At 38.4% G+C, this 16,254-nt stretch overlaps 2 protein-coding genes across 2 annotated transcripts in view; both read right to left on the bottom strand.

Moving 5' to 3' along the window:
- LOC129925329 (uncharacterized) overlaps positions 1-463 on the bottom strand; it is a 77,279-nt gene extending 76,816 nt beyond the window's left edge. Inside the window, exon 1 of the mRNA XM_056025030.1 lies at positions 220-463. The gene's annotated coding sequence lies outside the window, so the exon portion shown is untranslated. The remainder of the gene's footprint in view (positions 1-219) is intronic.
- Positions 284-16,254, bottom strand: part of LOC106064826 (uncharacterized) — a 23,940-nt gene continuing 7,969 nt past the window's right edge. The window contains exons 2-4 of the mRNA XM_056025029.1: positions 9,607-9,822; positions 4,987-5,133; positions 284-4,334 (exon numbers count right to left, since the gene is read on the bottom strand). Coding sequence (XP_055881004.1) covers positions 4,171-4,334; positions 4,987-5,133; positions 9,607-9,802 — 507 coding nt within the window. The 5' untranslated portion in view covers positions 9,803-9,822 and the 3' untranslated portion in view covers positions 284-4,170. The remainder of the gene's footprint in view (positions 4,335-4,986; positions 5,134-9,606; positions 9,823-16,254) is intronic.

Here is a 16,254-nt window from a genome sequence, read left to right as displayed (position 1 = left end):
ACCCAGACAGGTTTTAGTTTCCACGGAGGTTCAAGTTAAATAGGGGTATATTTAAAAAGCACAACAAAAATTATTATTTTAACGAAAAAAAATGTTAATTAAAAAATTATTCAGCATTGTGAAAATAACTGTTGGAAAATATCGGGCCGTTGGACGACCATAGCAGTTTTCAATGAATCAACACATTGTTAAATAAACTGTTTAGAGAAACGTTCTTACCTGTTAGCAAAGGTCCTCGGATGGCCAGTCAGGTGCTCCTCTTTAAGAATTGAACTTTATACAATTTTCTAATTTTTTTTCCTTAGAAATTGTCTGATTTATACTTGTATTCGACCTCTAACCTCTTTTTTTTTAGCCTAAAGTATAAATGTATAAAGCAAACTTTTGTTGTATAAGTTTATTTCTGCTTTGAGGTTCAATTGAATTCTTTTGGCTGCTAAAGTTTTGAAAGGTCTATAAAAAGAAGAAAAGAACCTCCCAAGTCGATGATTGGTCGTCTGTTCTGAAGACGATATTTATACCAGAGATTTCCCGCGCTCGAGAGGCAGGCGAACTACAGCCGGTTGGTGGTAATTGTTTCATTTTTCTCTCCGATAACGCTTTTCGTTCGCTCTTTCTCACTCTCTCTCTCTCTTTTCCTCTTTTTTCTTTCTCTCTCTATCTCTCTTCCCCCTCTCTCTTTTTTCCTCTCTCTTAATTTTATTTTCATCCTCTCTTATTCCATATTTCAATTTCTTTTTGTTTCTACAATTGTCTCTCTTATTAATTTTTAAAATGAAATAACAAACAAAAAAATCATTTTTTTTCTTTCAGAAGATAATAATTTAATGTGTCACACACTTTCACAGTCGCAGATGTAAAGAGATGAAGTAAAGATTCAACAATCCATGACCAAAACAAAAATTACCTAGCTATTGAAACAAACATGTCTAAATAGATTCCTATTTACTGTTTCAGGACTATGTATTAAACATTGCTGCAAGTTGTAGGCCTATAAGGCCACTGCAAATATGTTTCTACGTTGCTAAGGTCATAAAATATTAATTCTTGAATTAGGTATCTGTAAGATATGGCAGTGCAAGTGATGTTGTAGCTGGGATCGCCAGCTCTTATTTCAGAAATGTTGACATTTTTAAAGGTGGAATCTAGTCCTAGATCTAGAGATTTTAGCTTCTTGTGGAAACACTAAAATTTTTTTTAAAAGAGGCAACTTCGAGCAAACACCAAGGAAGTACCTCTCCTAATTTGGCTAGGTGGACCTATCACTTCAGTTCAGGGGCGTAGCTAGGGTGGGGGGAGGAGGGGGAAAATTTTAAAATCCCCCCGGGCCCCCACTTGAGGGTGGCCCCAAAATGAGTGTTTCCTACATTTAAAATAAAAAAAATTATGTAAAATGCAGGGGCCCCCAAAGAGGTCAGGGAAAATTCCTAGCTACGCCCCTGCTTCAGTGCTATATTTACTATTGACTCAATACTATTCATCAATACAAGTACATGCTACTAAATATAGAAACAAAAAAATAGTTTTAATATCCAAAAACTAATTATATATTGATAGATCCATTTTGCATAATGAAAAAATAATATTTACGTTATAATGGATATATATATAAACAGAGAGACAGAGAAAGAGAAAAGGATGTCGATTTAAATATGTGAGCTACTATGCCAGTAATGACTATATACACTGGTCATGCTAATTAGACAGACAATCAATTATTCTTCCAGAGTCCAAGCTTTGATAGCAAAATTATTTGAAGATATAATGTCGTGACAACAAATCACAAAATAGTTGTGTAAATAGATGACTATTAAGCAAATGTTAGCAAGATATAGATATGTTAGATGTCAGGAGTGGGAAGGAGTCAGCAAACTGTTGGTATCAAATTAAAATATTATTTTATAATACATGTTTCACAAACTCACAATGGGCTAGTAATTTGCAATTTCAGCATTAAAAATATTGTTGCGCGTGTCACGCCTGGCAAGCGACCACATTTTGCCGACCCCTGACTATAAAGCAGAAACTCATACACAAATAAGTCATCAAAATGTACAAATCAAATGTGAAATTAAATAAAATATGGGATTTGATTTGTTTTTTCTTCAAAATGATACATTCAAATAAATATAATGTGTTCATTTAATGTATGTCAGACTATATGATAAGTAATGCACCAATACAAATAATGTGTTCATTTAATGTATGTTAGGCCTGTATGATAAGTCATGCACCCCCCCCCCCCCATTTCCCCGTGTTTCACAAATCTAAACATTTCAACTGCTATTTGTTTCTTCTAAATCTGCACAACACGAATGTGTTAGATCTACATCTCGACTTTCACATACAAAGCCTGGGTACTGCCTGAAAGATAGCAACCTTAATGTGGGCCCGCACGTCGATGTGTAAATGTTTTCTAGCGCATAAGAGTTCGACTGTGACCAAAATGCAGTGTAGATGTGATAGAAAGTAAGAAAGCGTCTTAATGTTTCACATATTTGAGTTTCACTTTCAGTCCTTTAAGGCCAATCTTACTTGTTGATCTAAAGGTAATTTAACTTGTGGATCTAAAGGTAATTTAACTTGTGGCTCTAAAGGTAATTTAACTTGTGGATCTAAAGGTAATTTAACTTGTGGATCTAAAGGTAATTTAATTTGTTGATCTAAAGGTCATTTAACTTGTGGATCTAAAGGTAATTTAACTTGTGGCTCTAAAGGTAATTTAACTTGTGGATCTAAAGGTCATTTAACTTGTGGATCTAAAGGTAGTTTAACTTGTGGATCTGAAGGTAATTTAACTTGTAGGTCTCTGCTATTTGTCTCAGAGGCTTGCACGCAACTCGACTTTGATGCTTATATGTCATTTGATTGATAAGCTTTTAAGCAAAATGAAACTTAAGTCTATATGTAATTTTAATTTGACTTGTAGGCCTACAGGCAATTTAAACTAGATATTTAAAGACGATTTTACTGGTTGGGCAACATGCAATTTGAGCTGTAAGTCTCTTGGCAATTTGAACTGTTTACCTTTCTGCTGGGAGACCTACAAAGTTATTCGACCTAGTTTAAGTTTAAAAACGGCCCTCTGAAGCCAGTGTTAATTTTAAAACACTGATGAAGTTGGCCTAGAAATGATCTACAGATTACGAGATGGGAGATCCTAAACGAAATGTTTGTTCCCTTATCGTTATATGTAGTCCTGTTCTTCATTATAGGAAATGTAATGGGCTTTTTACTGCGTTTTGATTTGGAAATCATGTTGAAAGTTTATAGATCCATTTCTTACAATCAGCTTTGTTTGTTTAAAGTCCATGTATGAAGATAGCGAGACGATAGCCTGCAATGTCCAAAGAATGTCTGTTCATAAAATAAATGAAATAAAATTCTACAACAAACTTTCTTTAGATTAATGTAGACAACAAATTTGTTTCCCCTTATCCGGACTTACTAAAACCACTCATTGTCTCTTTTTGTTCTTTTAAAGTTTAGATATAACTTGTTTATTTCCCTTTGATTATTAACTCATTTTAATATATTCCAAAGTAATCTCCCTTGTGAAGAAGCCTATGCAATACGAGGTTCAACTATTGTAGATGTACTACTAAGGACATTGTTTAATGATCTATGTACTACATGCATAGCTGATACACGAATAATCTTGAGCAAGGCAATATAGTTTAAACTGGGTGTGGATTCGTATTAGTCGTAGATCAGAAGAGTTGGCTTAACAAATCTCTCTAATAGTTCTTAGGCAAGGGCTTATAACTATAGGCTGTTAATTTCATCTTCGTACATCCTAATAATCCGAATATTAAACGGCAAATGAGAGAGTCTAAATGTTGTGGTTTACAAAAAGGTAGAAAGGAAAAAGCATGGCTTTATTTGAGAAATGGTATAATATGCTTCGCTTCAAACACTATAATAGAGACACAATATCCGTATATGTCATCAATATTATTTAGTTTAAAAGGCCTCATATATTACAAATTATTTTTAAAAATCAAAAATTATTTTTTTCCTGGGTTAAAAAAATGCTATCCCTGTGTAAATATTTGTATCTAAACTATATGCATGTAAATGAAAACCCTGGTTGGTGACAATAAAACAAAAAGTAGGCCAATTGTTGGTTTCAACTTATGACACTGTCATTGGGAGGGGCGAAGAATTCATTTAGCGTATCTGTTGGACGATGAGCATGATCCCTCCAATGGCGTACAGAATTGCCCCTCCTATAGCTAACCCCATTGACCAGCCCACTTGACCACCATATCCTCTGTGATTTTCAATATTGGTCGAGGATCCGAATATGGCGAATCCTATGCAGGCAAAGGCAACTGAAACAGAAAAAAATATTAGTATTAGTATTTACTATTTTGTCTCATTAATTTCAATGTCTGTTGAAGAAAAACTACAAATCGAAAATATTTTATGACACAAATGCACCCTAGATGTTGTAGTGACTTCACTATCGCCGTGATTACAGCATCGAAGCTACATTGCATGTGTAGCAGTAGATTACGTCGGATGGGTAGCTATCTAGTGTTTTCAATGTCGTCCGTTTGAGTAATGTCGGGTGTATGGGCCTTTTGGTGGTCCCCTCCAGCCTCAATGATGTCTGGTTTAGAGGGGCGCTGGACTTAACCAGTAAGAGACTGAATGTACAATCAAGATTGTACATTCATGGAGGCTTGGTGGCTGAGCGGTAAAGCACTTGGCTTCCAAACCAGGGTCCCGAGTTGAATCCTGGCGAATACTGGGATTTTAATTTATCGATCTTTGGACGCCTCTGAGTCCACCCAGCTCTAATGGGTACCTGACATTAGTTGGTCGATGTGCTGGCCACATGACACCCTCGTTAACCGTGTGCCACAGAAACAGATGACCATTACATCATCTGACCAATAGATCGCAAGGTCTGAAAGAGAAACAACTGTATTCATGCCATTCTACTGTGTGATATCTAAAAACTGTCCAAGCTGTACTTACGTCCAGCAAAAGCCAGTGCTGTAACAGCTTGAAGAATGTCTCGGCGTCTGCATGAGTTGGCGAAGACATAGAGAAAGAGAAACAGCAATGCCAGGAAAAAGCCAATCAGACCAAGACACTCCATGGCTTGAATTGCCTGGTGGTACGCTGTCAAGTAAATCAAAGAACAAACAATGACATTTCAGGGGACAGTCCGCATCTAAAACCAACGTTACAAGTTGAATGCATTGAAACTTAGTTGAATGGAATATGAGTTTATCATATAGTCTGCTCGCTTTACTCAGGTTAGTACGCTATAGACTATAGATAGATAGAAACACTCGATTTTAATTTAAACTTTGTCAATTATCGATGGTTTTCTTTAATCTCCTTTTAGGCAAGCTGTTATGTTGGTTATAGTCTAGTCAAGTTAGGATTTTATTTTTGTTCACCTTACTCCAGTTAGATGTTTTCAGTGCTTCCAGCCTTGAGTATTTTCTACTAGATCTGGGGCATTTTTTATGTGCTACTTGTATATCTAATGATTATTGCATACCCTGCTATATAACTAACAAAATAAGAAGAGTAGGTCCTAAATCAAATCAATTTACTGCACGTTATAACTGGAGCACAGCGACTGCAAGTAAAGCAGATCAAACTTGTAGAGATGGGAATCTAACCCAACTTTTCATGTTTAGGTTCGATTCGGTTCGGTCATTTTTAACCTCGAGTTCGGTTCGGTTTGATGAAAAGTATATTTCGGGTTCGGTTTGGTTCGGTCAGATCTAAAGTTCGGGTTCGGTTCGATGTTATGAAATCAGGTAATAGCAAAAACTATGTGCATATTTTATTTGTTAAATAAAGCAGTGACCTTCTACTGCAAACCGGCCATTTTAATTTCCGACACACGTGTGACTGGCCCACATAACAGAAAAAAATAAAAATTAAAATTAACATTTTTTTAAATACTCTTTTATTAGAAACCCGTGGATCTAGAACCTAAATTTATTGATGGGATGTTAGAAACCCGTGGATCTAGAACCTACATTTATTGATGGGATGTTAGAAACCCGTGGATCTAGAACCTACATTTATTGATGGGATGTTAGAAACCCGTGGATCTAGAACCTACATTTATTGATTTGATGTTGGAAACCCGTGGATCTAGAACCTACATTTATTGATGGGATGTTAGAAACCCGTGGATCTAGAACCTACATTTATTGATGGGATGTTGGAAACCCGTGGATCTAGAACCTACATTTATTGATGGGATGTTAGAAACCCGTGGATCTAGAACCTACATTTATTGATGGGATGTTAGAAACCCGTGGATCTAGAACCTACATTTATTGATGGGATGTTAGAAACCCGTGGATCTAGAACCTACATTTATTGATGGGATGTTAGAAACCCGTGGATCTAGAACCTACATTTATTGATTTGATGTTGGAAACCCGTGGATCTAGAACCTACATTTATTGATGGGATGTTAGAAACCCGTGGATCTAGAACCTACATTTATTGATGGGATGTTGGAAACCCGTGGATCTAGAACCTACATTTATTGATGGGATGTTAGAAACCCGTGGATCTAGAACCTACATTTATTGATGGGATGTTAGAAACCCGTGGATCTAGAACCTACATTTATTGATGGGATGTTAGAAACCCGTGGATCTAGAACCTACATTTATTGATGGGATGTTGGAAACCCGTGGATCTAGAACCTACATTTATTGATGGGATGTTAGAAACCCGTGGATCTAGAACCTACATTTATTGATGGGATGTTGGAAACCCGTGGATCTAGAACCTACATTTATTGATGGGATGTTAGAAACCCGTGGATCTAGAACCTACATTTATTGATGGGATGTTAGAAACCCGTGGATCTAGAACCTACATTTATTGATGGGATGTTAGAAACCCGTGGATCTAGAACCTACATTTATTGATGGGATGTTAGAAACCCGTGGATCTAGAACCTACATTTATTGATTTGATGTTGGAAACCCGTGGATCTAGAACCTACATTTATTGATGGGATGTTAGAAACCCGTGGATCTAGAACCTACATTTATTGATGGGATGTTAGAAACCCGTGGATCTAGAACCTACATTTATTGATGGGATGTTAGAAACCCGTGGATCTAGAACCTACATTTATTGATGGGATGTTAGAAACCCGTGGATCTAGAACCTACATTTATTGATTTGATGTTGGAAACCCGTGGATCTAGAACCTACATTTATTGATGGGATGTTAGAAACCCGTGGATCTAGAACCTACATTTATTGATGGGATGTTAGAAACCCGTGGATCTAGAACCTACATTTATTGATGGGATGTTAGAAACCCGTGGATCTAGAACCTACATTTATTGATGGGATGTTAGAAACCCGTGGATCTAGAACCTACATTTATTGATGGGATGTTAGAAGTGTTTCCGAAACCAACTTCTAAAAATGCCGCTGCAGTGCATTCGTTTTTTTTTTGTAGTTTGTTGTTGAGTTCTTTTAGATATGAAGTGATGTCACCAGGTCCCTGCCACTGTGAGAGGTCGTTGAAGTGATGTCACCAAGTCCCTGCCACTGTGAGAGGTCGTTGAAGTGATGTCACCGAGTCCCTGCCACTGTGAGAGGTCGTTGAAGTGATGTCACCGAGTCCCTTCCACTGTGAGAGGTCGTTGAAGTGATGTCACCGAGTCCCTGCCACTGTGAGAGGTCGTTGAAGTGATGTCACCGAGTCCCTGCCACTGTGAGAGGTCGTTGAAGTGATGTCACCGAATCCCTGCCACTGTGAGAGGTCGTTGAAGTGATGTCACCCAATCCCTGCCACTGTGAGAGGTCGTTGAAGTGATGTCACCGAGTCCCTGCCACTGTGAGAGGTCGTTGAAGTGATGTCACCAAGTCCCTGCCACTGTGAGAGGTCGTTGAAGTGATGTCACCGAGTCCATGCCACTGTGAGAGGTCGTTGAAGTGATGTCACCGAGTCCCTGCCACTGTGAGAGGTCGTTGACGTGATGTCACCGAGTCCCTGCCACTGTGAGAGGTCGTTGAAGTGATGTCACCGAGTCCCTGCCACTGTGAGAGGTCGTTGAAGTGATGTCACCGAGTCCCTGCCACTGTGAGAGGTCGTTGAAGTGATGTCACCGAGTCCCTGCCACTGTGAGAGGTCGTTGAAGTGATGTCACCGAGTCCCTGCCACTGTGAGAGGTCGTTGAAGTGATGTCACCGAGTCCCTGCCACTGTGAGAGGTCGTTGAAGTGATGTCACCGAGTCCCTGCCACTGTGAGAGGTCGTTGAAGTGATGTCACCGAGTCCCTGCCACTGTGAGAGGTCGTTGAAGTGATGTCACCGAGTCACTGCCACTGTGAGAGGTCGTTGAATTGACGGCACTTGCTTTCGTTTCTTCGTCATACAAAATTCAGTTTCATGTTTCAGAACCTTTCCTCTGCTTGACCAGCGCACTTCGTTTCAGAAGTTTTGTGGGTCAACGCTTGAAACGTCATACAATTGACAGTACTAAACCTTTGCTCTTGTTTAACCAGCGCACTTCCTTTCAGACGTTTTGTGGGTCAACGCTTGAAACGTCATACAATTGACAGCACTAAACCTTTGCTCTGCTTGACCAGCACACTTCCTTCAGACGTTTTGTGGGTCAACGCTTGAAACGTCATGCAATTGACAGTACTAAACCTTTGCTCTGCTTGACCAGCGCACTTCCTTCAGACGTTTTGTGGGTCAACGCTTGAAACGTCATGCAATAGACAGTACTAAACCTTTTCTCTGCTTGACCAGCGCACTTCCTTCAGACGTTTTGTGGGTCAACGCTTGAAACGTCATGCTATTGACAGTACTAAACCTTTGCTCTGCTTAACCAGCGCACTTCCTTCAGACGTTTTGTGGGTCAACGCTTGAAACGTCATACAATTGACAGTACTAAACCTTTGCTCTGCTTAACCAGCGCACTTCCTTCAGACCTTTTGTGGGTCAACGCTTGAAACGTCATACAATTGACAGTACTAAACCTTTGCTCTGCTTAACCAGCGCACTTCCTTCAGACGTTTTGTGGGTCAACGCTTGAAACGTCATACAATTGACAGTACTAAACAGATCATCACGTGGGACCTTGCCCCAGAGGTTACGCTTGACTTGACCAGTTTGCTAATAACTCTTGCTGCCAGTTCGCTATGATATCTTGCCTTACTTCTATTCGCCTTTCGGGGGTTTAGGGTTAGTGGTTAGGCTGCTTTACTTCTATTCGCCTTTCGGGGGTTTAGGGTTAGTGGTTAGGCTGCCTTACTTCTATTCGCCTTTCGGGGGTTTAGTGTTAGTGGTTAGGCTGCCTTACTTCTATTTGCCTTTCGGGGGTTTAGGGTTAGTGGTTAGAACTCCAGAAAGTTACGCACCAAAAAAAAAACAACTGTTTTTAAGTGCTTAAGCGGAATAAATTATTATTTAGTATTTTAGACATTATAATGTCATCTTTCAAACAAATTGTTGGTATATATTATGGAGGGGGCAATAAAGGGGGGAAGCAATCGCTTCTACCGCCCCCCCCTCCCCGCCAGTCAGCGATCATAGTTTACTTACAATTTATTTACTTAGTATGAAGAAATGAATTTCTGAGCTTACAGTTGTTGGTGAAGAAGGTATATGTTCCGCATCCTCCGCGAGTACAGGTGTAAGTCTGCCACAAGCCATTACTGCCACTAGGATACACCATCCAGCCAGTCGTGGCGAAGCCAATCACAAACAAGAGCAAGCCAACGGCAAAGCTTACAAGGGCGACCTTGATCCAGATCGAGGCAGCTCGGAACACGTTGCACATTTTTTTCCTTTCAATAAAACCTGTTGGAAAATAAATCAAGTAGAACTTTCATGTCAACTAACTACACAATAATTTAATAATAATAATAGTTATAATAATAATAATAATAATCTTTACTATCTTAATATAAATTGTGTGAAGTCAAGTCAAGCATTTCTCAAGTGGTCAAATGTGAACGAATGGAGTGAAGATCGATACTATAATATTGTACATTCTCTTAACAACAGATTGCGTACTTAGCGCTCAGCTGAAGGTCGGGGGCAGTAACCCAATACTTGCCTTCGCTTACCGGAAATAGGGACCGAATTGATTTGAAAAGAATATAAGACAATATAAAAAATGTTGTTTTCTTGTATATGGTAACTATGGTAACTATAGCGATATCTAGATGTGCGACAGGGAGGCTCTGGATGTTTTGCAGAAGGTGCAAGTTGCAATTGGCTCAAAACTTTCTTGTTACGGAGAATTTTAAAGAAAAAAAAATTATCCCCCCCCCAATCCATATTCAATAAAAAGTGCACTGTAAATAATTGTTTTATGAAATACAAAATCACTAAACAAGTCAGGGCCAGATTTCAGTGAGGGCAGGCAGTCTACAGCTCCGGAGCTCCACAAGAAAAAGAAAAAATTATCCAAATTTGGACGGGTCGGAAACTTTTAAGTTGTTTTTTTTTCTAACATTTTTTTATTTGTGCCGCCCATGAGCCCCCTGCGATTGATGAACGCGAAGAACGCTTAGCGTTGCAACGACTCGTCCGCAGAACTAAAATACCCCCCCCCCCCCGGCCAAAAATACGCTCAAAAATTTTTTTTTTATTTCTTGACGTATTAAACGTAAAAAGTGTGTGTTGATTCTTTTCCACAGTCCGTTCACCCCTGCCGTTCCCCCTGCCGTTCCCCCATCCACCTACCTACATTCCACAATCTTGGCTAACTGGCCAGTTGGGCAGCATCCCTTTCATTCCATTCAACCGTACTGTCATATATATATATATATATATATATATATATATATATATATATATATATATATATATATATATATATATATAGAGAGAGAGAGAGAGAGAGAGACTGAGTGAGAGAGAACAGAGTTTTATTTACCGGTACACTGTTTTATTTAGAACAAATACAAAATAAAGCGGTGAGAAGATTTATAACAAACAAATATTCCAATTTGATTAGAGTAACACTATAAGTAAAATCACTAAACCTAGAGACATTTAGAGGACAAAAGAATAAAAAGTAAAGTAGCAATAATACAAAAAAAAACACTAAACCATAACTTACAATAAGAAAAAAAAACAAAACCTAATGAAATACTCAGAAAGACACAAAGATAGAGGCATTTTTCTTATCCCATACGCTAGAACAAAGTCGTACAAGTGTTCCTTCTTCCCTAGCGTTACTAGAAAATGAAATCACCTGAAACACCCAGGAAAACCAACGACTTAGCAGAATTTAGTCATTGATCAACATGTATGTCTAGATTGACACATGAAATGCGTAGGACGTAATTATTGTCTTTTTTGTAGTTACATTTATAATGCGGCCGAAAAGATTTGTATGGATTGTGGATATGTCTAAACTGTGCATGATTAGTGTAGTCCCTTTTTTTAACTTTTGGCTTTAGTTTTGTATAAAAATTCCTCTTTAAAAACAACTTTTGAATTAATATTTAATTCCATAAGTATTGTTAATATATGTATATTATAATAATCCATTGTGACCATAGCCATAATCTATGAATGAAGCTTGACTTTTTAATGAAGAAATCTGTGACCTTTTTAAAAAAACTTACCTCCCCTGAAGTTTTTCATTTAAAAGAGGTGTATTTTTTTTTTTTGACAAATTTGGTTGCATAGCTAATTTTAAAAATTAAGAGGTTCACTTTCGGAAATGAAAAACGTAGCATCAGAACTTTGAATGATCTAAAATATCATGATGTATGATTTTCATTTTCATTTCTAGTTTCTGAGATCTAAACGGGACGGAAGGACGGACGGACGGACACACAGACTGTATAAAACTAACGGCGGCTATTCCTATTTCGGTGGCCTCCAACAACAGCTATAGCTTGTTGAATAGCTCCATTCCTACTATTTTTGACATTCACGCATACGCCTTACTTATAAAGTTTTTATTTCGTTTCATTATTTCTACTACACTTCTATCAGTGACGATATCAGTGAAACGCAAATGAAGTCCCTCTGGCCGCGGGTAATATCTGCTAGTATGTATATATTTGCACATTATATTTTTATTTCTTTATATCGGCTAATCGCCTCGCGCTTTCTGAACGCTTATAAAATAAACATGTGTTATTCCCCCTTCCGCATTCATTCCCCTATCCTTTTGTTCACAAGAGTTTTGCCCCTTACATGGACTCTCTGGTTTGGCTTTTACTCTATCGGCCGTACAAATACATTGAAGTCGTAGTCGCAGGCAACTATCTTATTGTTCATGTTTATTTTTATCACACCAGATGTTTTAGGGTTATTCCCTTTGTGCATATGCATTGATCTGATCTCATTGACTTGCAATATTAAATTACTTTAGATTTAATTATTATTTTTCTCCACCATTGTTGCCCCCCTCCCCCTCCTTTTTTTTTTGCATATAATATTTATGTTAAGTAATTCTTTATGTTATAATTGTAAACATGTGGTTTTAGCTCGGTGAGTCTGTCGATTGCAAAATTCTTGGTAGCATGAGCGTAGCCAGGATTTTTTCGGCCGCCATATATATATCTTATATCTTATATTATATTAATCTTTATTACATTCTGATTCTACATTCTTTCGGAAGACGTTTATTGTACCCTAGAATAGGTGCTTCCTGGAGTTAGTGGAAAAATTGTAGACTTCTCGCCTTACACTCCCCATCGCGGGGCGAAGCCCCGCCGCCAAGCACTATTTTCGGTATTGAAAGCCTAAAAAATTGCATATTCTGAGGTATCTACAGTGCATTATTCTGCTATTAAAAAGGTTTATTTCAAAACCTAATGTGCTATTCTTACTGACTTAGATCCTCCCGCGCCGTTCGGCTCATTGGGCGGCAAGCTGTTTCAACAAAAATCTGTCACTGTCAATGTTTGAATTCCCACCTGCTCTGAGCACCTCTATGAAAGCGTGGCGTGAAGTTGTAATAGGATGTTCATGTTTGCGATTTCCTCGTAATGGCCTCCATCTCATTGCAACTCTTATTATGCGTAATTCATTTTGTCGGAGAATATGTCCCGCAAACCTCATGCCACGCTCTGTCACAACCTTACTAAGGGGTCGAATCCTAGTTCAGCATATGATTTCCTTGATCTAGACCCGATCTCTATAACTGACTCCTAAAATCCGTTTTAGCCATCTTTGTTGAGCTACATTTAGTCTTTTTCAACTTCGGCAGATGACTATCCACTGCACTTTATTAATGAAGTCCATCCACTGGTAGAAATTGTGTAACCTCTCTTGGCTACGCTCTTGGAATTAGGTGACTGTAGTTTGCTTTATATTTTATATCGAAAAGGGAAGTTTTATCGTCAAAATCATCTGTTGTGGGGTTTTGAATCTCTGGTGGGTTTTTTTTACAAATTCTAAACCCCATTCAGCTACGCTCATAGAATTCGGTGAGTGCAGTTTGCTTTAGAATAATATTGAAAAGGGGGCTTTCAACCTCAAAACTCTCTGTAGGTTGACTTTAAACTCAAAACCATCTGGAGTGGTTTAAACTAAAAAAAAAGCCCAACTGGAGGAGGGGGTTTTAAACTCAAAACCCCCCTTTGGCTTGGCTAAGCTCAAAGAATTTTAGTGTGTAGTTTACATTTTTTTATATTGAAGAGGTATTTTTTAGCATCAAACCCCTCTGAAGGAGGTTTAAACTCAAAACCCTCTTTGGCTACGCTCATAGCATTTTGAGTGTGTAATTTGTTGTTTTTTTTTATAGAAGATATAGGTATTTTTTAGCTTCAAACCCTGCTGAAGGGGAGTTTAAACTCAAAACCCCTTTTTCTACGCTCATAGCATTTTCAGTGTGTAATTTGTTTTTTTTATATTGAAGAGGGGGTTTTATAGTAAATTACGGAGGGGGGTTTTAAAATCAAAATCTTCCTTAGCTATGCTCTTGGAATTTGGGGATTGTCGTTTGCATTATTTTTTCTTTCTTTTGTATTATAGAAGAGGGGAATTTCAAACTTAAAACCCCGTTGGCTGCGCTGGGGAAAGCGATGGTTTAGTATTAAAATCTCACATAAAATAAACAAAATCAAAGCAAAAAATCAGTCACTAAAGACCGTCTCCCCCCCCTGCGGGGGGATTTCATCTCGGGGGGGGGGGGTTAAACCCCAACCCCCTCCCCCCCCCGTTACGCCTACGCTCGGCAGCGCAAACTTAATATCAAGTTGGTCTGCCAGCAAGTCTTGCTATATATACGGTGCCTTCCCTGAAGTGTTCCTCTTGATAGCCACATTGGTTTTTGATTATGAGACCCTTGATGTGCTGACAAGCGGCCACTATTTTTGGACAGACGGCCACATCTGGGAAACTGGTCCAAGAACGGAATAATTGACGACAATGAAAGGCACATCAGCACGTACGCGAGAAGCAGGCACTGATTACACATGGGGCAGTTTGGTCAAGTTTGACCAGCAGCAAAGTTGGGTCTAAAAGAGCGAATGGATTCGTGTTTCACAGTCCATCGTGCATCACACAAAAAGGTACATTTAATACTAATGCTCTCGCCTGGTACAGTTACAGAAGAAATTGATAATCTTCTTAATAACACGAACAGTATTACGTATATCTAAAACTCCAAAACGTCATTCAGGTCATTGACAACAAAGTTAAGTCTGTGAGACACGCAATGGACAAAGTCTGCGTTTGGATATGTTCACGAAACAACACTGTTCTGAATGCTAGCCATTACTGAGCAGCCATCGCAGCCTTTGGCTGAGTAGTTTGTCCATGTCTAGACTGTACTTAATGTATTTGCTGACAATGACGTCTGAACAACAGGGAAAAATCAATGAAGTCTTCTCGAATACTATCGCCATCAACAAACTGAGCGCCCAAAGATATCTGCTCAGTAACTGAGATATATGCAGTTTTATCACAGTTGCAGCAGTGCAGAACCAACAGACCCAGCTAATGCTGTTTATTAATGATGCTACCACTCTTATTTATTTTAGTTCAATACAATTATATATATATATATATATATTTGCTTCTTTGAATTGCTTCTATCTAAATAATTGAGCATAGGAAGAAAACTAAGACTAATATTAGGTAGTGTCCATCCGTAGGTCATAAGTCGTACCAAGCGAAACCTTTGTGCATTGGCCCGAATTTCTGATCAAATTAAAAAAAAAATAGTTCGCATGTCTCATTAAAAAAAGTGTTCGCTTAAAAGTGCCAAAAGTCGCAAACCTAGTTTGAGAGCAATGCAGGTTATTGCAAAATGGAGTTTTAACTCTATCTCTCCGTAATTATTTTCCATGTTCAGAAGGAAGTATTCATTTTTCTTATTTGTATTTCACTAGCATGTTAGGGTTAAACTTCAATAATGGTTCTCTTTTAATCTGAAAATGTTATAATTGGAATAGAGGATTGCATGCCCTTTTTATATGAAACGAATTAAAGTTTATAAACCTCAAAATGAAGTTAATTAATAGGGTCAAATCAACGATGTCATCGTTGATCGGGAGAGAAAGAGTTAACACCCTTAGAATAGGCATATACAGAAGTTTAAAATTAATCACGCTGATCCTAAAGTTACAGGGAATGTACTCTCATTTCATTGTCTAGGTCCGTGATGCAATTTTCAGTGCTAACGTTACCTCCCCTGCTCCATTCTTTGCCTTTATTTATTTTCATTCGTGTGTGGGTGAGAGAGAGAGACAGACAGAGAGAGAGAGAGAGAGGGAGCTCACCCAAAAGTTTTAAGATACTCCACCCTCTATGACACAAGAATCTCACATGTTACAAGCACCTCTGCAAGAATGACGGAAAGAGTTGTGTGCGCTTGTGTTAGGGCAAGAGAGTGGGAGGGAGAGACAGAGAGACGCGAGCTAGTATCTCTGTGGGAAACCAGGTCATTTTTTTCCTCCTGGTTTTTTGATGTTATTTTTTTTTATCTGCTTGTTATGCAGTATTTCTCCACCTTCTTCTAAAAGTACTCAACCGAACATAGACGGCACTTCACAGAACATTCAAAACTGTTTCAGACACTGTGGACACGCATTCTAAAGTACAACTATTACATTGATCAAATAATAGCTCAAAGAAAACAACACAATGAAAGTCTTACGGTACCTGCTAGAGAGGAAATGATGAAACATTTTAGTTCAGTATTGTGCAATCATTTAGGCGTGAACCTTGAACGAATAGGAAGAAATTGTGAACATTATCTATGAGCTGTTTTAAACTGATTGCTGTCTTCTTGCTCGTAGTAATTAATCATTGTCA

Source organism: Biomphalaria glabrata, chromosome 3, assembly GCF_947242115.1.
Source record: "Biomphalaria glabrata chromosome 3, xgBioGlab47.1, whole genome shotgun sequence".
Lineage (NCBI taxonomy): Eukaryota > Metazoa > Mollusca > Gastropoda > Planorbidae > Biomphalaria > Biomphalaria glabrata.
The sequence above is the reverse complement of the archived record's forward strand: the minus strand, read 5'-3'. Positions and strand labels throughout refer to the sequence as shown.